A 21,046-nucleotide genomic window follows, 5' to 3' on the forward strand; every position below is an offset into this window, starting at 1 on the left:
CAATAGGTGAGAAAATGGAAGTGGGGCAGATCTTAATGGAGTTCAGACTCATGGGTTGGCCAATAGCATCAGTGCTTTTCCAAAACCTGATGAGCACAAATTTGGACCAATTGCCTTGAACCAAGTGCTCTATAAACCCCTAGATTAGCAGCAACCTCTCTTGGGTCCCCACTTGTCCTGTGGACGTTCTATCTCTATTCACACCTGAATAAATCCTACTCTTATATTCCCTCATCCTCATCTGTGGATTTCACTCTTCAGATTCAGGAGTCAAGAACCCAAAAAGAAGAAGGCAGTGGTGAGTGGCTGTGGTCTGCTGCAACACTGGAGGGGACAGCCACCATTAAGATTTGGAACCTGTTTCTCAGCTGCAGAGGACTGCAACTTATGCAGATCCCACCTGCCAGCAAAAGGGGGGAAACCCCCAGTTTCATCAGAAAGGTCTGCCGGCTTTCCTTAGGAAAACCTCATTGCACATCAGCAATGGCAGGGCCCAAAGGCAGAGAAATCTCTACCAGCAGCTCCCAGAGAGTAGGCTCTAGGGCCCCAGAACCCTCCTGGATCCTGAAAGGCAGGCAGCAGTGGGAGACATTCAGCTGGCTTTACCAGCCTGGGGCAGATGGTGGCTGGGCTCTGTGTCCCTGCATGGCCAGGCACAGGCCATCAAGCAGGCTCTGGAGCTATTTGAGAAGGGGGAAGTTAAGGTCACAGATGGATCAGCCCATTACTTTTAGAGACTTTTACTATCACACTGGGAGCCACCCATATGTCAGAAAGGCCATCAGCCCAAGTAGTGCCCAGTGGCTTCCCATCTAAGTTAGGTGATAGCGGACACCCACTTATAACCCACTAAAAGTCCTCCTATATATGGGCTGAGATAGGCATGAGGCCTTTGGTAGGTACAATCCTGGCCAGGTGCTGCTCTCAGGGAGCTCTGAAGTCACCAAAGGCTCCCAGGAAAGGAACCTGTCCCCTTGAAAACCTCTGGTGTCCATGATCTCATGGTCCCAACAGAACTGAACCTGAAGAGGATTTCTATAGTACAGAGGGGGACAGCATGGCCCTTCCCTGAGCTCACTCCCAGTAAGGGAGGGAGATCTGCATGGTTCCAGTGCAGCCTCGCAAATTTACCCTGGGGTATAGAAATCATGTTAGTTTAACCAATAATCTCCTGAAATCTTTTGGAACTGCCAACAATTAGGAAAAATTTTCCACAACTCTGTAGAGTGCTCCATGCTTAATGAAGTCCTTTCTCTGTTTCTAGTCCTGGGCACACACTGGAAGCCTCAGGTAGGCAGGTCCTGTGGCCACTATCTCAAGAACAAGAGGCTAGGCAGAGTCACATGGCTCTTGGGCCTGGGTCCTGAGGAGCAAGCCAAGCCTTTGGAGGAGTCAGGAGCTGGGCAGCACGTGTTTCTGCCACAGCTTCCCCACCAGCCCAGGGACCGCCACTGTCCTCTTAACTTCCTTCCCTTCCAGCTCAGCCCAGCAAGGCCTCATGGTAGTCCAACTTCCTTTTCATTCTCTGCACAATGTTGATCGTTCTTCATATTTTCCAGTTCTTCTCCACAGACCTGCTCCTGAAACCAGAAAGGAATTCATAAGCATCCCAATTAACCACCACAATGAAGTCATCCTGGACATTCGGGGTCTGTGGGTGTCCTGCCCTGGCTTATCCTTGCAACTTCATACTGAGGCTTAAAATGATAAGCCAAGTTCAAGCACCCACAACCAGCCCCAGAGAAACCACATTTTATATACAAGAGTGTGTATTTACTAAACAGACTGAAGGACAGCCCAGCCCCAGGAGATTTGAGAAAGGGAGCAAAGAAGCCTTGCAATTGACCCTCCATGTCTGCTCCTCATCCACAGATTCAATTAACCATGAATTGACTATATACTTTATTTCTTGTCCTTATTCCCTAAACAATACAGAAGAATGGCTACTTGCACAGCATTTAGACTGCATTAGGTACAAAGGTCATCTAGAGAGGGTCTGAGGTATAGGTAGGATTGCACAGGTGATATGCAAATATACGACCATTTGATATAAGGGACTTGAGCATCCCTGGATTCTCATATACAAGGGGGTCGTATATGAGAACCGGTTCTCCACAGATACTAAAAGACAACCATAATTTAAAAGCTGGCACTTTTGCTTGAGTGTGCAGGCACACTGTCAGGCATTACAATGCCCTGGACCCCTGCTGAATCCTCCAAGAGCCTTCAAAGTTTAAGACAGGATCAGGGGAAGAAGCCAAGCACAATGTTCTCTGCTCAGTGGACTGGTAGGCTCTTCTGTTTACAAGTCTTTCTGTTGTGAACCGAAGAGTATGAGAGCCCCTTTCTGCCCGATGGTTGGAACTAATGTCAAACACAATGCAGCTTTCCAAGGCAATCCAGCATTTACTGGGATGTTTTATGCCTTCATGTTGAATCTTCTATTGCAGAATAATCTATTCACCAAATTGAGCAGTACTGCCCTACAATGTACAATTGTTAAGTTTGGGAGTTTAACATAATTACTCACTCCTTAGGGACTGAAGAACAAAGACTTTTCTGTATCAGAACAAATGAATCTTATCACAATTACACTATGTGGGTAAGTATCTGGTGTGGCTTTAAAAAAAAAAAAATACTGAACAACCAACCACCAAGACATATTCAGCAACCATCCTTCCCCAAGACTCCACTTTACAATTACTCTGGATTATGCAAAAACTTAATGCAATATTCCATTTTTGTGCAATCTGCTCTGGAGAGGCAGGGGAAGAAAGCAAGACAAATTTGTCTTGCTTTTGTTCTGCCTGAATGACACTGGTCCACGGCAGAATTTGAAATTCAGATTTTTCAGTATTTCCTTAACGATGCAAGACTACGGCTGATTCCCATGTGTTCTCGGTTTCATTTTGGCTCATTAGAGCCTGTCTAGCTTAGAGAGAAGACCACAAAAAGTCTAATTACAAAGGTTCTCCTCATCCCACCCTTCCTCCGTGCCATATAGATTCTAAGGATAAACCAATACAGCCGACTGCCAAGGAGAAGCCCACAGCCAGGTCATCTAGAGAGCTATCTTGCAGATTCAGGTCACAAGCTTCAGGAAACAAGGGCAACAAGATGACCAAAGAAACAAGAAGATCATGAGATAACACACCATTGCCATACCTGTGGCCATCTCCATCAGCAAACTCTGTGGATCTGTCACCCAGAGAAGTCTGCCCAAGATTGCTCAGGTCCTCCTTGGAATTTCCAGGGTGAACTGCCCTCCCTAAGCAAGAGAAAAAGATAAACAAATGGGGGCTGATTCCAAGGGGCTGAGCAATTTAACACCTGGGGGATCCTTCCAAATGTACCTATGGCCCCAACCTCATTCATCTTCTTGACCTTCACATTAACCCTTACCACACTGCTCTCCAGAGGATGAGAAGAGCTACCAGGTGCCAGCAGACATAAAGTGGTGGTACTACTCAAGCATTTCCGAGCTAGACTTAAGATCTGTTCTTCAAATAAGAACAATTCAGGCATTCAATGGAGTCAAATTTCCAGTCCCTTCTCTGCCTCTGGATGAAGTTACTCAAGAAAGGCCATACTACCATGTTAATTGAGCCTCACCCCCAATCCCCATCAAAAAGAGATGACTGTCTTGTCCTACTGTGTGCCTCCCCACTGAACACCCCCAAATCCATGGGGGTTCAGATTCCTAGGGAAAAAATGCATGTTTGCCTTCAATCTGAAAATATATATGCAACACACACATATATATATATATATAGACATTCAGCTGGCTTTACCAGCTAAAATATAAACACATTATTTAATTGTTATCAATACGAGTACATTTTTAAGTTTCTTTAGAGAACTATAAAATTAGCAAAATTTGGTTTGGCAAAATTTAACTCTAAGCACTTTAAAATACCAGCACACTTTAGTTCTCTCTGATAAATCAAGTTTTTATATCATACAGCAGTAGTTGTTCATGCACTTTATTAGCTTAGAAATGAGTTCAGAAGGCTTCTCAGTCTAATTCACTACTGTATCCCTGGAACCTAGGAAAGTGCCCAGTATATATAGATGTCTCATTATCAGATATTAAATAAATTGGTGAATGGATATGTGAATGAGTGAGGGAGGGACTGAAATGGATAATCCTTTACCAATTTTTCAACTTCCCTGAGGTTATTATGTGTTATGGACTACAACATGCTAATAAAATATTAACTTGAATTTTATTCCTAAACAATTAAGGTTCAGTGAATTTTTTTTAAGGGAATGCACTTATTTAGGAGCACAAGTACAAATAACTCAGAACCAACCACAGAAGCAAGTCAAGGAGGCACTTACTTCCATCCAGGACTGCAGTAGATGACAATGGCCACCAGATGGAGCCACACAACCTCTCAAAGAGCAGCAGTACAGAAAAGGCGTCCAGACTCGTGATTTTGCCCTCCACACTGTGCAGCAGAGCATATCACAGGAAATGACCATTGCTGCTGCACTATACAACAAGCTGAAGCAAGTTTAGAACTGAAGCTTGGGTCCAGGGATGTGACTCAGTGATAGGGATCTCGCCTAGTATGCACAAGGTCCTGGGTTTGATCCTCAGCATCACAAAAATCGAAAAAGAATAATAAAATGAAATGAAAAAGCTAGACAGAGAAAGAATTTCAGTTTGCTGGACATCAGACTTTAGAAAAGTAATCCTGCTTCCCCATCTCAAATTGTTCACATCTCTTTTCACACAGTTCCTCTTCTTAAAAAAAAAAAAAGAAAAAAGAAAAAATTAAGTGTAAGCAAAATATTTTCCCTATGAATAACAATGAATTCATGAAGTTTTCCTGGAGAAAGAAAGCAATATTGTGAACCTACAGAAGGGGAAAGAAGAACTAAATTCTTAAAGCAGCGTGCAATTAGTTCCTGCCTCCAGCAACATTTTTGCAAAAGAACATTTCACTGTTGATGTATTCGATTTCATTCCCTCCAGTAAAGAAACTTAAGGCATGTGCAGACTGACTGGGAAATCACATCAAATGGAATTATGATCCTATTGGTCAAGTTTCAAAGGCTTCACGTGTAACTGAAGTGTAGGAAGAAAGAAATTTCCCACAAACTCAAAAGGTCTGAAAAATCTGTAAATATTTTGAGGGCCATTATAAGCCACAGATGTTATCAACAGCCAGGATTGTGCAAACTTTAAAAAGACCTCGTCCACAAATGAGGCTGCTTCGAAAATAGATTTTAAAACATTTGCAAGGAGCCCAAGTGAATTTCCCTTTGAAATGTTGTAAATGGTTCATGCTTTATTTAGAGTAAGAAGCAATCGGCTCCACTGGGCTTCTTGCTTATGATTCTATTTCTACCGCACATGAAATTGTAGGAAACCTCCAATTAACAGTCAGAAATTAAGGGGCAAGAGAGAGAACTTGAAAAACAAGTGAAGAAAGAATCACTAATTAAAGACAAAAACTGGGTGGCCTGGTGTGATGGCCAGGGAAGAGAAGATTCTGGAATGTGCCTTGTGTGGCAACCGGTGGGAAATTCTAGTCGGCTAACACTTGCTGATTTCCATGACGGGAGAAGCAGATTAGAAACTGAGCAAGTGCAGAGCATCTGTGCGGATCCGTGATTGCATTTGCAGCCCCACTCACCAACTCGGAAAAAACCTGGGATGTCAGCACTAGCTGACATAATGGTTACAAGATGAAGCTGGTTGGCAGAAAACCTTCCTGAGTGAATTAAAATCCTGACTCTGGGCCCTGGGGGAGACAAGAGAGTGTGGGTGAAACTGGGAACTAGCCATGCTTTACCCAGGGAGTGAAAAGACCCTAACATCGAGTCATTTTTTTAAATTATAGAGTTTTAGTGGTCTAATTATATCCTAATTATAATGATGGCCCTTCCTTCCTTCATGGGACTCAAGCAGGCTTCTGAAATATTCTCTGTGTAAGTCCTATCATTTGTTGTTTGAAAGTAGATGTTGGTGAATCTCGGAGTGAATTAAAGTGACAGATCTGGCATCTGACTCCCAGATCAGCTTCCTCTGACCAGACCACACCGACTCCCAGCTCTTGAAATAACCCCCAGTGGAATTCTCCAAGGAGGAAGCCATCTCCCCAATTAGGCAAAAGTCGTCCTCCTCCTCCCTTACCCCCTCCGGCCTCTGTGGTTTCCACATTCCAATATGCAATCCATTTTCTTTTTCCATCCCAGCCAAGCAACTGCAACCTCCAAGCACAAAGGCCATGGTCTCATTTGTGAGGCTCGTCCATAAACTCACACGGCTGGTCAGCTCAGTGCCCAGGGATACAGACTAGCTTCCCTTCAATCCTAACTTGATGCCACAGGGCAAGTCACTTAACCGCCTCATTAGGATCACAGTCATGGCCCTGCCACGGCCTCCTTCCCTGGTACCTAGTCACCCCATTAATATCTGTAAAAATCCATTAAACCTTCCAGCTGAAAGGTGCCATAAAAGCTAAACCTATTACTATTATCATCAATAAACTCCAAGGCACTCTTGCCTGTCACCACCTGAGGTAAATCAGTCACCCAGGTGGAGAGAAAACCAGGCACCTCAGGCCTATCAGCCCCCTAATGAGCCATCTGCAACCATAGAAATGTCCAAAATTGACTCTGCCAGCAGCTCCCGTTCCAGAAGGGAAGAGAGCCAAGGCTTTAATTTGGGACAGTGAATTTAAACTGTTAGAATCCCCTGGTCTCCGAGGCATACACAGTCCCTGTGGCCTGGAGGGCTCCTCCAACCCTGCCCAGGACCCTCACCTTGAGTGCGGAGCTGAGAGAGGCCTGCCACGTGCAGTCCTTCCCCACCGGGGCGAAGGGGAAAGAACACGGTCAGAAAGCAGCTTGGAAATCCAGAGACAGTGGGCATTCCCTGCTGGCTATTTAAAAGACATCTCACCTCCTGCCTCCCTTGGGAACCACCAGCAAGGCCCTGTCCTCTCTTGAAAACAGCCCTCCATTCAAATGCCAGACAAACTCACTGGGGCGCTGTCTTGAAAAACCCAGAACTGAAGACACACCATGTGTGTCCATCAACAGGAAAGAAATAACGACACACCAGTACGGCATCATACTATGCTGCCATTAAAAAGAATTAAACAGACAAAGCAAGGATTTAAAGAGCATTGTATGGTATGGCCCTTGACACAGGTGTGTGCTCCCCTCCGAGGAGAGAGGGAAGGGAGACCTGCTGCTCCCAGCAAACCCCTGGGCATCTTCTGAATTTTCATCCATGCGCACACCTCACCTATTCAAAATAATCTTTGCAACTGATCCTAATGTTTCACTGGTCCTATTGAAACTGTTAAAGAGGAGAGCCCCTGGACCTCAGAGATCCTAATTGTCAAGCTGGGGGAGATCTTTTTGAGCAAGACGGACGGGAACATGTGCTTCATTCAGGAAGGAAGTGTAGAAAAAAGGACAAGATGCCACCAGCAGGTCTCATCCCCTTCTTTGTCCTTGCCACAACCTCAACAGAAAAAACACCTACAGGGGTCTGAATTAAACAGCGGAAGTTAATCTGCACTGATTATGGACACTGGGCATAACTAGGACTAAGGGCACTGTTCCTGTTCCACTCACCCTCTGGAAGTCTTGCCTGCTGCTGAACCTTGAGCCAGATGTTGACACGCTGACCCCGGGCCCCCCGGCCCTTCACCTCCCACAGGCGGCCTCGCTCCTCTGGATGGGCCAACAGGAACTGCCTACAGACTGAGAGAGACGAGCAGAAGTCAGAGGACCCCCGCCCAACCCTGGTTCACTCGGGGCCAGCTCTCCCGTGCCTGCAGACTCAGGCAGCTTCCAATTCCTCCTGCAGCAACCCCAGCTCGCTGCTCTGGTCCCCGCTACCCTCAAACCACTCTCTCAGCAATGTCTCATGGACACAGAATTCCCACCTGCTCATGGGGGCTCCCATTCTGTACTGGTTTTCTAGGGCTGCTCTAATAAAATACAGTTGTCCCATGGCAACCAAAGGGGATTGGTTCGCAGGAGCCACTGAAGACACAAAATCCAAAGTCCATACAGTTGCATTAAATAGTGTGGTCTTTGCATGTAACTATGCACATCTTCCCGTAGACTTTAAATCATCTCTAGATGACCTTTAGTACCTAATGCATGTAAATGCTATATAAATAGTTAGTTGTTACAATCCTTGACTGGTTGAATCTGCAAATTTGGAACTTGCAAATATGAAGGGCTGACTATACCACAGAAATTCATATGACAGAAATTTATTTCTCATAGCTCTGGAAGCTAGAAGTTCAAGACCCAGGTGTGACAGGTTTGGTTTCTCCTGAGTCTCTTCTCCCTGTGTTCTCACATGGCCATTTCTGTGTGCAGAGATACCTAGTGTCTCTTTCTGTTCTTAAAAGGACACCAGCCACATTGAATTAGGGGCCTACCTGCATAAGCTCATTTCACTTTAGGGACCTTTTTAAAGTCCCTACATCTCCAAGTACAGTTACACCACAGGCTTCAACATTTGGAGGGACACTATTTAGTCCCTAATGCCATCCCACTTAGGTTTTTTGTTGTTGTTGTTTTGTTTGTTTGTTTGTTTGTGTTTGTTTTTGGCTGAGGATTGAACTCAGGGACACTTAACCTCTGAGCCACATCCCGAGATACGGGCTCTCACTAAGTTGCTGAGGCTGGCTTTGAACTTGCGACCCTCCTCCCTCAACTTCCCAAGTCACTGGGACTACAGGAGTACACCACCATGCCCAGCTCCATCCTTCCTCCCTGACCAGCCTCCTCTGCCTTCCTTCCTCTTCCATGGAAGCTTCCAAACTCATTGTCCACAGACTCCTGAATTCCAGAGGCCCCTCAAGGCCCACTGACTTGTGAGCCCATGTTCACAGGATGAGCATCTTCACATGACAGTGCCCCGACTCCAAGCAAATGATAAAATGCTTCTGGTCCTGAAGGTGTCCATGTGGACTTCAAGTCTGCTCCTAACCTTTGAAGGGTCCAGGGCAAGAGAGCAGGTGGACATACAGAGCACAATGCTATTATAAAAGTGGAAACTGTGCCAGGAAAGTGGTAGATCTCACATGTTCTGCCCTCCTTGCTGACAAATATAACTTCCTAACAACCGAGAAAGCCAGTTTTAAATTTAGAATTCTTGGACACCTTGGAATTGTGCATCAGAATGTGGCAACACCAAGAGAGCCAGCCCTCAGCCTCCAACCCACTGCCTACCCGGCCTCCTCCTGCTCACCCCCACTCACTCTCCATCCACATCCCACCAACAGCCATCCCTGGGGCCTACAGTTGTGCAGATGGGTGCCGTGGTTCACCAGCATGGGCACAGATCTAGGAATGGAGTCAGGCCCTCAGCAACACTGGCAGGAATTTGGGGGTTCTGATATTCTGAGTGGGTTTAGAGGGAGCGATATAGACAGGGGTGGGCACATCCCCTTGAGCCCATGGAGTCCTCAACCCATGGAGAGGGACTCAGCAGAAAAAGGACTCAAAGCCTGGAGCACGGAGCAAAAGTCCCTCTTGTCCAGCTGGAGGGCAAGACTGCACTCAGTAAAAGCCTGACAGCGGGGTGTGGGTGGCTGAAGCCCCAAGAGAAGTGTGATTCAGAATCAGCCCTTTCAAGTGTTTGCTGATGGAGACAGAGGAGGGGCAGTGGGGATCCACAGCACTGGTCCATGCAACATGGGATCTTTGGCTTCTTTAGCAAGATAACCTGACATCCTGAGGTGGCCTGCACTGGAAAGACCGGCTTTCTCTGGAGACCCTTAGGGGGCCTGCACCAGGGCAGGGCAACTCTCTCCCACAGAGGCCTCAGAAATGAAGCAAGAATGAGGAGAAGAGATTGGCAGGGTGTGGATGTAGATGTAGGACCCGCTGCCTGGGCCCCAGAACTCCCCAGCATCTGAAAGTGAGCTGCACAGTGCGGGCATCCTCGAGCACTCCGCAGAAACTCAAGGCTCTCCAGAGTTTGATAATAATAGCCAAGGGGTCTGAAAAATACCAAGAAACAACGAAACCCACTTGAGGGAAAATCGTTTGTGCCTGCTTTCTTTGTGATTTCAGAGCAAGAGAAGTTTATTTGCTTTCCACCTTCCCTGTCCATTGTTCTCTTCATACCAGAAGAACCCTGGAAACTGAATACTAAGGATTCAAAAACATCTGAACGACACAAAGTGAGGCAAGGCCAGATTGAGCTCGTGTCCTCTCACGGGGTGACAAGGGGATCTGAAGCGATCTCTCCAGACACCCACTCTTCCTGACTCAGAGTGATGTCTAGCAATTGAGCTTCCTCTGGCAAAGGCAAAAAAAGAACAGAAACCACTTGGAAAGAGATGCAGTAGGGTGATCGTGGAGGAGGGAGAGGCCTTCTTTTGGGGTGAGGGTGTCAGGGATCTTGGAACTCACTGCTTGTGCAGTGTCTTTCCACCATCTCCTGCCTGCCCACAGCTCCTGGACTCTCCCTGTGGCTTCTAGTTCAATGGACAAAGCGATGAACTATAAGCTTCAGCTGAATGAGCCGAGTTACTGGGAGGATCCCGGCAGCAGTTCCCTGGATTCCACTTCTCCCTGAGGTTGATGATTTGTTTCTGATTACAGATGGTCCTTGACTTACAATGAGGCTGCCTTCCCCAAACACATCAGAAGTTGATAATTTGAAAATGCATGTAATACTCCTAACTGACTGAACCTCACGGCACAGCCCAGGCTACCTGAAACGTGTTCCGAACACTTACCTCAGCCTACAGCTGGACAAGCTCATTGAACACAAAGCCTATTTTATAATGAAGTGTGGAATATCTTGTGCAATTTATTGAACATCTGTATCCAAAAACCACTGGCAACACAGCCTCCTGTAGACTCTTGACTATTTGCCCTAGCCATCACGTGGCTGACGGGGAACTGTGGCTCACTGCCTGTTCCCACTGTCTCAAGAGACGGTATGGGACCACATACTGCTAGCTCAGGAAACATTAGAAATTCAAAATTTGAAGTACACATTCTACTGAATGTGTATTGCTTTCACACCACTATAAAGTTAAAAAAAAAAAAAGTCCTAAGTCAAATCATCATGAGTCAGGGATCATCTGCATATTCAAATCCACTAACCCAGGTTGGGAACGCTTTACTCCTAGAGATCAAAAATGAGGTCTCTGTGCTAAAACTGTGGAAGACTTCTCAGGAGGGAGGCAAAGCCAAGGCCTGCTGTGCCCCAGAGGGCTCCATCTGCTCAGAACCACCTAGAATGCACACGTGTTATTCACCACTGTTACCCAAATTCCTTCACACGCCATGCAGTGGGCTGACCTCGGTACATGGCAGGAGAAATTGGGCAACTGAGCCCCAGGGCATCATCTTCTCGGAAAGTCTCACAGAAGTCCTGCAGCATGGCTGTCCCTAGACCTTGGCGACGATGTTTCCTCCTGACAAACACAGTATCGAAGACAGGCAGCAGATAACATGCACCAGTGCCATCGCCACACAGGCTGCCTGCAGGGGAAGCAGGAGACACACATTGTTTCCTGGGCTGGCTGCTGCTCCACCAGGACCCTGTGGGACCCGCGCACAGCCAGCGTCATGGATATCACCAGGAAGCAGAGTTAGTTTCACAAGCTAAACAACTGGCACTAAAACAGCAGACGATTCCAAACCACCAGACTCTAGCTGACCCCTATTATTAATTGCTACAAGGGCAGTCCCTGGACCACTGCACTGAAGTGAAAAGCAAACCTGGGAGACTGAGCGGAGCAGGTGGCTCATGTACCCAGACTCTTCAGATCTCTCCCTTCACCGAGACCTACAGAGCCAATGACAATTATCTGAAAAACATCAAAGCCCTCTTTGGAAAAATGAAACCTGAAGCCAGAGGATGTGGGCTAGGAGACCATCCCAACCTATCTCCAGAGTATGGACAAAAAGGGCTCACCATGTCCCGTTATAGCAAATGCACGACTTCCTATATCCACACCCCTCTGCATGTGATTTTGAAGTTCTTCTCCTCAAGAGATGGGGTCTGTTTCCCTCCCCCCTATAGTCTAGGCTGGCAACAGGGAGAGATCTGAAGAGTCTGAGCAACAGAATAAGGCCAAGTGACAACACACCAATTCTGAGCCTGGGCCTCAGGCATTCGGTGTCTGTCTACCACCCGCCACAAAAATAAGCCCAGGCTAGGGCTGGGGTTGTGGCTTAGTGGCAGAGTGCTTGCCTAGCACATGTAAGGCACTGTGTTTGTCCCTTAGCACCACGTAAAAATAAATTTTAAAAAAATAAAGGCATTCTGTGAGATGGACATCATTACCCTAGGTACTTGTATGACTGTACATATGGCATGACGCTACATCTTGTACACCAGAGAAATGTAAAGTTGTGCTGGAACAATGAATCAAAATGCATTTTGCTGTCATATATAATATCTAATTTTTTAAGTCTTTTTTTTAGTTTTGTTATATTAAAATAAATAAAATTTTTAAAATAAAATAAAGGCATTCTGTCCATCTGCAACTACAAAAAAATTTTTTTTTTTTAAATAAACCCAGGCCATCACAGAAACATGGCTCAGGAACCTTGGTAGTCCCAGCCAACCTCAAGCCAGTTCCAAGAACAAAGCCACCTACCTGGCATGTAGTTACCATGAACACATAGCAAGTCCAGCCGAGATCAGAAAACCACCCACTGAGCCCAGCCCAGAATATCAACCCAAGGAATTGTTAGTTAAAGAAACATTCATGTCAAAAATGAATGAGTAGAGCAACCAGCTTCTCAGGAGTTTTAGATGGGAGGATTGAGAGAGAGTCCAAGACCAGCCTGGGCAGTGTAGTAAGAACCTGTCTCCTGCAGATGCAGCTCAATAGTGGAGCGCTTGCCTAGTATGTGTGAGGCCTGGGTTCAACCTCTAGTACTGGAAAATGGAAGAAAGAAGAAAGGGAGGGAGGAAAGGGGAAGTGGAAGGGAGAGAACATAATCTATGTCTAACAAGGAACCTCAACTCACTTGAGACAGTAATTGTAAAATATTTGTAATCTCAGCCTCAACATGCTTGAGAAGATAGTATCAACTTGTTTGAAATTCTATGGCTTCAATTGACAAAAATGAGAACAATGTCCCCCTAATGTTAAGTTTCCAAGGCTGAGAAGGTGTAAATTTATATAAAGATGCGATTCTATTCACCATATCATTAAAACGCAGTAAATACTTAGGAGTATATTTAACAAAACAAGTTCAAGCCTTGAGCAGTAAAAAGTACAAGTTATCTGAGGGAAACCAAAGAGCTAAATGAATGAAGAGAAATTCCATGTTCACTGATCAAATTACCCAATTCTGTTCCCATGACAATTCTTCCCAAACTGATCTATAATGCTAGCCCATTAAAATACCAGTAGGCTTTTTGGTGAAAATTAACAAGCTGATACTAAGTGTTACATGAAATGTAGTCTCTGAAATAATCAAAATAACTTTGAGAAAGAGCAAAGTCGGAAGGCTTCCACTACCCAATTTCAAGCATTTGTCAAGTATTGAATTTGAGTATCGAGTAGTGGCTCAAAGGTAGATCAGTGGAACAGACCTGAAGTCCAGAAATAAACTCCTATGCTTCAATTTTCACAAAGGGGAAAGGACAGTCTTCCAACAAATGAGGCGAGATGATTGGACATTCATCCACAGGAAGAAAATGAATGTAGACACAGACTCTTCACAAAAAAAAAAAAAAATTAACTCATATTGGATCATAGACCTAAATGTGAAAGCAAAACTATAAAAATTCCTAGAAGATAACATTGGAGACAACTGAGGATGACCTTGGGCATGGCAATGACTTTTTAGATACAACATTAAAGGCAAGATCCATGAAAGAAAAAGTTGACACAGTGGACTTCAGGATACAGGATGTCTGTGAACAGAGGAGTGAATAATGGTTTTAGTGTGGAATTAAGTGATGATTGGGAAAAGATTCTCTTCCCAGACTGTGGCTCTTCTTTCATTGCTGTGACTTTTATAACAGCCTACAGAATGACAGCACATCTCTGCAAAATCTCACTTCAGGAGGAAGGGATTTTTTTGTTGAAATAAAAGAGTGTTTTGCCAGAAAAAAAAAGAAGAAGAAATAGAATGTCTGCTTGTGAAAGGCATCATCACAAGAATGAGAAAACAAGCCACAGAGTGCGAGAGATCACATGAAAATGGCACATCTGGCGAAGAACTGTTACCTAAGCCAGGCTTGGGGCACGTGCTTGTAATCCCAGAGACTTGGGAGGCTGGGGCAGGAGGATCCCAAATTCAAGGTCAGCTCTTAGTAACTTAGCCAAGACCCTAAGCAACTTAGAGAGACCCTGTCTTAAAATAAAACATAAAAAGGGTTGGGGATGTTTCTCAGTGGTTAAGAACCCCTGGGTTCAATACCTGGTACCAAAAAAAAAAAAAGTATTAGGTAGTTTTTTAAATGAAGTTGAACCCTCACCTCACGTCATACACAAAAATTAATTCAAGATGGAGTATAGACATAAATGCAAGAGCTAAAACTGTTAGTGCTTTTAGGAAAAAAAATACACAATCTTGGGTTAGACGAAGAATTCTTAGAGTCAACACCAAAAGCATTCTTGATTGACAAATCTAACTTGATCAAAATTTAAAACTCTTTGTGTTGAAACACACCACCAGCAAAGGGAAAAGCCAAGCCTCAGGCTGCAAGAAAATGTTAGAAATACCATTAGTGATAAAAGGCTGTAGCCAAAATAAAAGACTCTTACAATTCAATAAGAAAACAAATTACCTCATTAAAAATGGACAGAAGATTTGGACAGACATTTCTTCAAAGATGACATTCACATGGCCAATTGTCAATGAAAAGCTATTCAATACCATTTGTCATTAGGGAAATGCAAGTTTTAAAACCACAATGAGATGCCACTTTGAGCCTCCCAGAATGGCTAGAATCAAAAAGACAAGCAATAATAAGTGTTGACAAGGACATGCAGGAAACTGGAAACCTCATATATTGCTGATGGAAGTTCACAGTGGTGCAGCCGGTTTGTGCAATCACTTGGCAATTCCTGAAAAAGTTAAACATAAGCTTACCAATTAATGGAGCAAGTCTACTCCAGGGAACCTACCAACAAGAAATGAAAACACATTTCCACACAGATGTGTAGGTGAGTATTTAGAGCCACATTATTCATAATATTCCCAAACTGGAAACAATCCATCTGCTGATAGATCCATAAGCAAAATACAGTAATATTTCAAACAGTGAAATATTACTCAGCAATAAAAAGGAATGAAGTACTACAAATGCTACAATTTACATGGATAAGGAAAACTAAGCTAAGTGAAAGAATCCAAATGCCAAAGACAATATATCCTATCATTGCATTTAGGTGAAATGTATAGGAAAGGCTAATTGGTAGGGAAAAAAGGCAGATCAGCGGCTGCCTAAGGCTGCAATGGAAACAGACTAACACCACAGACCACTTAGCAGGATAACAGAAATGTCCTAAGACAGGACTTTGGTGATGGTTACACAACTATCTATATTTGCTAAAAAATAAAATAAAATAATTGAATTATAACCTTGTGATTGGTAAGTTTTACAGGATAGAAAATTTTATTTTGATAAAATGGATATTAAAAGTCACAAAGAGAACGTGCACAGTAGGGTAACTAGAGTTTATAACAATTTATTGTGTATTTTATAAAGAACTAGAAGAGTGAAGTTTAAAGGTTCCCAACACAAAGAAACGACAAATGTTTAAAGAGATGGAAATGCTAATTACCTTGATCTGATCATTATACATTTTGTATACATGTTATCAAATATCATACATACCCCATAAATATGCATCATTATTATTATGTGTTCATTTTTAAAGCTACATTGAATTAATCTTTTCAAAATATTTTAACAGATCAAGTATTAAAAAGGGAGAAAGAGTCATTTCACCTGGAGAAATTCACAGGACTCCCACCTTAATTGAGGGACCAAGGTTATCACTACTCCTAGTGAGATGTCACCCACCCTGCCCTCTGATATATAAGAATATATCTGTGCTCCCCTGTTCCCCAAGCCCATGACTCCAGTCTAATCATGAGAAAACATCAGACAGATGTAAATTAGGGGACATTCTAAAATCACCTGACCAGTACTCCTCAAATGTGTTCAAATGACAAAAAAAAACAAGAAATGGTCACAGACTGGAAGAGGAGACCCAGGTGATCTGAAGAGCAAATGCCTCGCACTGTCCTGGATCAGGGACCAGAAGAGAAGGAGGATATGAGAAGGAAATTAACTGATGCTAATTTTTTTGTTTTGGACATTGTACCACAGCTACATGAGATGTGGATATTAGGGAAGGTGGGTAAAGGGCACACAGAGCCTTTCTGAACTTTCTTCATAACTCTTCTATATACCTAAAATCCCCTCAACATGAACAGCCAGAATAGGTTTTATGGATTTATGTATTTTACTGGACCAAATTTAGAAAATCTATAAAAATCAATCCCATTTCTAGAGACTCATAATAATTAGAAAAAGTCTATAAAATGAGATATCATTTCTCAGTCATCAGAACTATAACCACAGAGACCTTGGACAACACCAAGTGCTGGCCAAGATGTGATGCAAGAAAGCCTCCAGCCTTGGACGGGTGGAAATGTGAGTGGGCACAACCGATCTGCAACCCAGATGAGCATGACCTTCACCTAGAAATGCTGAGCTTGCACCTACTCCACAGCTAGGAATTTCCTAATAATCACATGCCACAGACCAGTGTTTCTTAAACCATTTTCATAATCACCAATCTGAGGAGCCTTTTTCAAAATTTGTTCCTAATCTCCACTTCCACCAAATGAAATACTGACGGATAAGACTTTGTTGGAGAGTGTCATGTTTTGAAGAGCCACAGACCACTCTAATATCTAAAATCTGTTTGCTCCCTGAGTTTGGATCTGAAGTGTCCTCTAAAATTCCACATGGTAAAGGCTTTCTCCCCAGAGAGGTGCTGGTGGGTGGAGGCAGGACCTTCCGGAGGTGGGGCCCAGTGGGAGGTATTCAGGTTAGTGAGAATACGTCCCCTAGAACAAAATTTTGTCACACTGGGGGCAATACCTGTTCACTGAGGAGTACATGACTAGGTCAGTAGTTCTGAAACTTCAGAGTACATGGAAATCACCCGGAGGGTTTGTTAACACAGATTGCTAGGCCCTATAGAATCTCTGCTTCAGTAGGTCTGGGATGTGATCCAAGAATTCCTGGATCCTATAAAACATGAGCAAACAAAACTGTGCCTGCTGGAGCCATCTAAAATGTAGAGTCACTCAGCAACGAAGAGCTGCCTGATAGTCTTGACTCGACACAGTCACAGTCCAGGCCGAGACTTTAGAAAAGGGATTCCTCCATGGAATATTATGGGATGCCTGACAAACCTATGTCTCTTCTTTGAAATTACTCTTATCACAGCCACAAAGAAAATACAGCTGGATGGCCATATCCAAACCACAAAACCCATGTCAGACAGTTGAGCTAAAGGAGAACCAACGATCCACAAGAATCCCATCCAGAGGCCAGCAGGGCTGACCTGATTCTTTCTAGAACTTTGAATGAATGAAATGACATTAGGATTGCCATACATCGTGAACCTTTAGGACAGGTGGAGCTAGAGGCCAGGTGGGCATCACAGCAAACCAAGGCAGAGTTCTAAGAAAGTAGTAAAAAACATATGTGAGTAAAGGAAGCTGTTTTGCATCCATGAGACTGGATGGGTACCCACTGTAGCATAAGGAGCCAGGTCGTACCTGATGAGCTTCTCCTGTACCCTTCCAGAGCCTTCCTACCCTGCAAGTCCTGGAGTACACTCCTATTCTTTGCAACAGTAACCCCCTTCTCCTTGGATAGCAGAGTTGGTACCGGAAACTGCACCACTCTCTCACCACTCAATTTTTGCTGCATATGTTTCCATTAATGTCCAGATGGTGACATGAGAGACTCCTGCTTAACAGGACAACAGTGGCAGGGGGACTGATGGGGCTGGTGTCTACAGAAAGCGAAAGCAGGAGGCCCCAGCCCAGGCAGGGCTGAGACCAGCTCCACAGCATCTCTGAGTCTCACAGGTCACAGTCTGAGTTCCTAATCACCTCATCTAATATTCTCAAGTGCCACTCGTTATGACTTCGTTCCTTTTGGGTATTCTGGAATCTGTAATGAAAAATTGTTCTTTTTAGATTTTTATGCAAACGCAAAATATTTATAAGCTCTGGCTTAAATTAGCCTCCTTTCCAATCCCCAATCCGGTATTCTCTCCCCCTGAATGTTAACAGTCTTATGGACTGGTGGTTTGGAAGCAAAAATTAAAGTAAACCCTCACTGATTTTTACTACCTAGGGAGAATTTTGGCACAAAACAGTAAAAAGACTAAAGTTTCAATATTTTGTAAGAATGGCAATTAAGGAACCATCAAACAAAGAGAGAAATTCAAACCAGTCTGCTAGCAAAATGTTTCCTAAGAGAAGTCTACCTGTAAATATTTCATTCATTCTATACAAAGGCACCCACCTGCTTCAAAACTAAATATGCCCCTCAGACATAAAGTGGCACAGCCTACTGATGAACACGCTGATGGGGACAAATCTCAAAGGCATTATGCTGAGTGATACTGCACAGTTCTATTTATATGATATTCTAGAAAAGACAAAACTATAGTGATTAAGAAATTAGGGGCTGGGGATATAGCTCAGTTGATAGAGTGCTTGTCTCACATGCACAAGGCCCTGGGTTCATCCGTAGCACCACAAAAAAAAAAAAAAAAAAAAACGAGGAGGAGGAGGAGGAAAGAAAGAAATGACCAGGGGTTGATAGAAGCTAAGCACAGAAGTCGGGGGATGAGGGAGGCAATGAATATAAAGTAATAACATGAAGGTTGGCTGTGTTATAGGGACCTATGTGTAGGTTAAATTCCTAGAACTATAAAGTCCCCAAAGAGGCAATTTCAATCCTCAGTACAAAAAAAAAAGAAAGAAAGAAAATAGACAATTTCAAAGTCTCATACACAGAAAAAAAAAATGAAATTGCTCCTTGACTTAATATATGGTTATATCCAAAAAATAACCATCATAAATTGAAAATAATTAGAAACATATTCAACAGACCTAACCTAGTGAACTCCCAGTTTAGTAGCACAGTACACTGCACAGTGTGGCTGTTGGGCTCCATGTTGGCAGGGCTGACTGGCGCTGTGGCCCCTTGCTGCTGCCCGCATCACCAGAGTATTCTACCACATCGCACTTTCCTAGAAAAACACCAGAATTCCAACTGCAGTTCCCGTTGAATATGTACCACTTTCACACCATCATAAAGTCCAAAAAACAGTAAGTTGGATCTGCTTCCATCATGGCCCAGCTGTACCCTCTTCAATAGGTAGAACCTGCCCCCGGGACCCTGTGGATGTAGTGAGTTAGGCCTCAGGTTTTCCCAGCAGAATAAAACTACAACCTTCAGGCTAGCCCCAGCTGAATCAATAGATATTCTCCATCACTGGGAAAAGCTGAAGAGCTCACCACGTGCAGTGCCCACACCCTAAGATCAACACAGCACTTCCTAACACTGTGACGAGTGCCACAGACAGAGCCGAGACTGAAGAACATCACTAACTGCTGAACTATCCACCCTTCTGGTGGTCAGCTAAACCACACGTATCTGATGGTGATGCTGCAGTTTGGATGTGGTTAAAGTGTCCCCAAGGGCTCCTGTGTTGAAGTGCATGCTCCGCATGGTGCTCTTGGGAGAGCCTAGTGGGAGGTCCTGGAGTCTTGCTGGGGGCACTGCCCTCGGAATGGCTTAAGAAAGCTGTTATGTGAGCCCCTCCATGGTTGTTTCAAAGAGATTGTTATAAAAGCAACAAGCTTCTATAGCCCCTCCCCTTCTCTCAGCCTCCAAAACTGAACTAAATAAACTAGTTTACTTTTATAGCTGGTCTGTTAGGTATTTCAGTATAGTGATGATAATACAAGTGACTTTTCACAAATTATATGAGTAAAATAATAAATACTATGAATTATATCTGATCATCAACTAAATTACTTTTCTGTTTGCCTTACCTACATGCTACTAATAACAATCATTTTTAAATTCATCTAAGTAAATTCTTCTCTCAACTACAAAATGAGATGAGGAGATAAGGGATTTAAAAAAAAAGTCCTCCATCCATGCCTGAACTCTCAAATAATGATGGTAGAAAGAAGAGATCATGCAAATCTTCACATGTAAATTTTTTTAAATGCTTAAAGATACTGTAAGACATCCAATAGCTGATAGAAGCCAGAAACCTAATTTCTGAAAACAGGTAAAAACCTGTGAATTTGCAGCTTATTGGCTAGAGAATATAATTCCAACTTCAAGGCTACAGAAAACATTGATGGAGAAAACTGTAGCCAGACCAGGTAAATGTATCAGATACGGAGAATTCAGAAGTAGGAAAGCACCAGAAATTTAAAAAGAAAGTTCTGGCATGATGAGAACCACAGGATGAGCAAGACCAAATGCAGAACATAAACTTCCTGTGTCGGGTGTGGTGGCGCACGCCTGTTATCCCAGCAGCTTGGGAGACTGGAGCAGGAGGATGGAGAGTTCAAAGCCAGCCTCAGCAAAAGTGAGGCACTAAGTAATTCTGTGAGACCCTGTCTCTAAATAAAATATGAAAAAGGGCTGGGAATGTGGCTCAGTGGTTAAGCGTCCCTGGATGAAGAAGAAGAGGAAGAGGAAAAAGAAGAAGAACAAGAACAAGAAAAACTTCCCAAATCTCTAGTTTATAGCTAATTTATAAATGAGTAAAGGAGACCTCAAAGGAATGGGGGGGAGCGGCAAGCAGGGGGAGATCAAGAAATTAGAGAGATCTGCTCTTGAAAGATGGAACTTTCAGTGAGTTTGGTACTTTTCTTAACCAAGGGTACTCTCCAATTTGAGTAGCTTAAGTGGCATAAGGCTGAAGCAAAATGGTTCAAAGGATCAGAGTAGAGTCCAGAACTCGCAGAAGTAAGAAAACTATTGAGAAGGTAAGTCACACCCATG

The 21,046-nt window shown here is 43.7% G+C and overlaps 1 protein-coding gene across 1 annotated transcript in view; it reads right to left on the bottom strand.

The window, feature by feature from the left end:
* Positions 1-467: 467 nt before the first annotated feature.
* LOC143394831 (protein FAM169B-like) overlaps positions 468-21,046 on the bottom strand; it is a 65,053-nt gene continuing 44,474 nt past the window's right edge. Inside the window, exons 7-12 of the mRNA XM_076849430.2 lie at positions 11,305-11,487; positions 7,600-7,728; positions 5,646-5,753; positions 3,354-3,500; positions 3,166-3,268; positions 468-564 (exon numbers count right to left, since the gene is read on the bottom strand). Coding sequence (XP_076705545.2) covers positions 468-564; positions 3,166-3,268; positions 3,354-3,500; positions 5,646-5,753; positions 7,600-7,728; positions 11,305-11,487 — 767 coding nt within the window. The remainder of the gene's footprint in view (positions 565-3,165; positions 3,269-3,353; positions 3,501-5,645; positions 5,754-7,599; positions 7,729-11,304; positions 11,488-21,046) is intronic.

This window comes from Callospermophilus lateralis, chromosome 3, assembly GCF_048772815.1.
Source record: "Callospermophilus lateralis isolate mCalLat2 chromosome 3, mCalLat2.hap1, whole genome shotgun sequence".
In the NCBI taxonomy this organism is placed as follows: Eukaryota; Metazoa; Chordata; class Mammalia; order Rodentia; family Sciuridae; genus Callospermophilus; species Callospermophilus lateralis.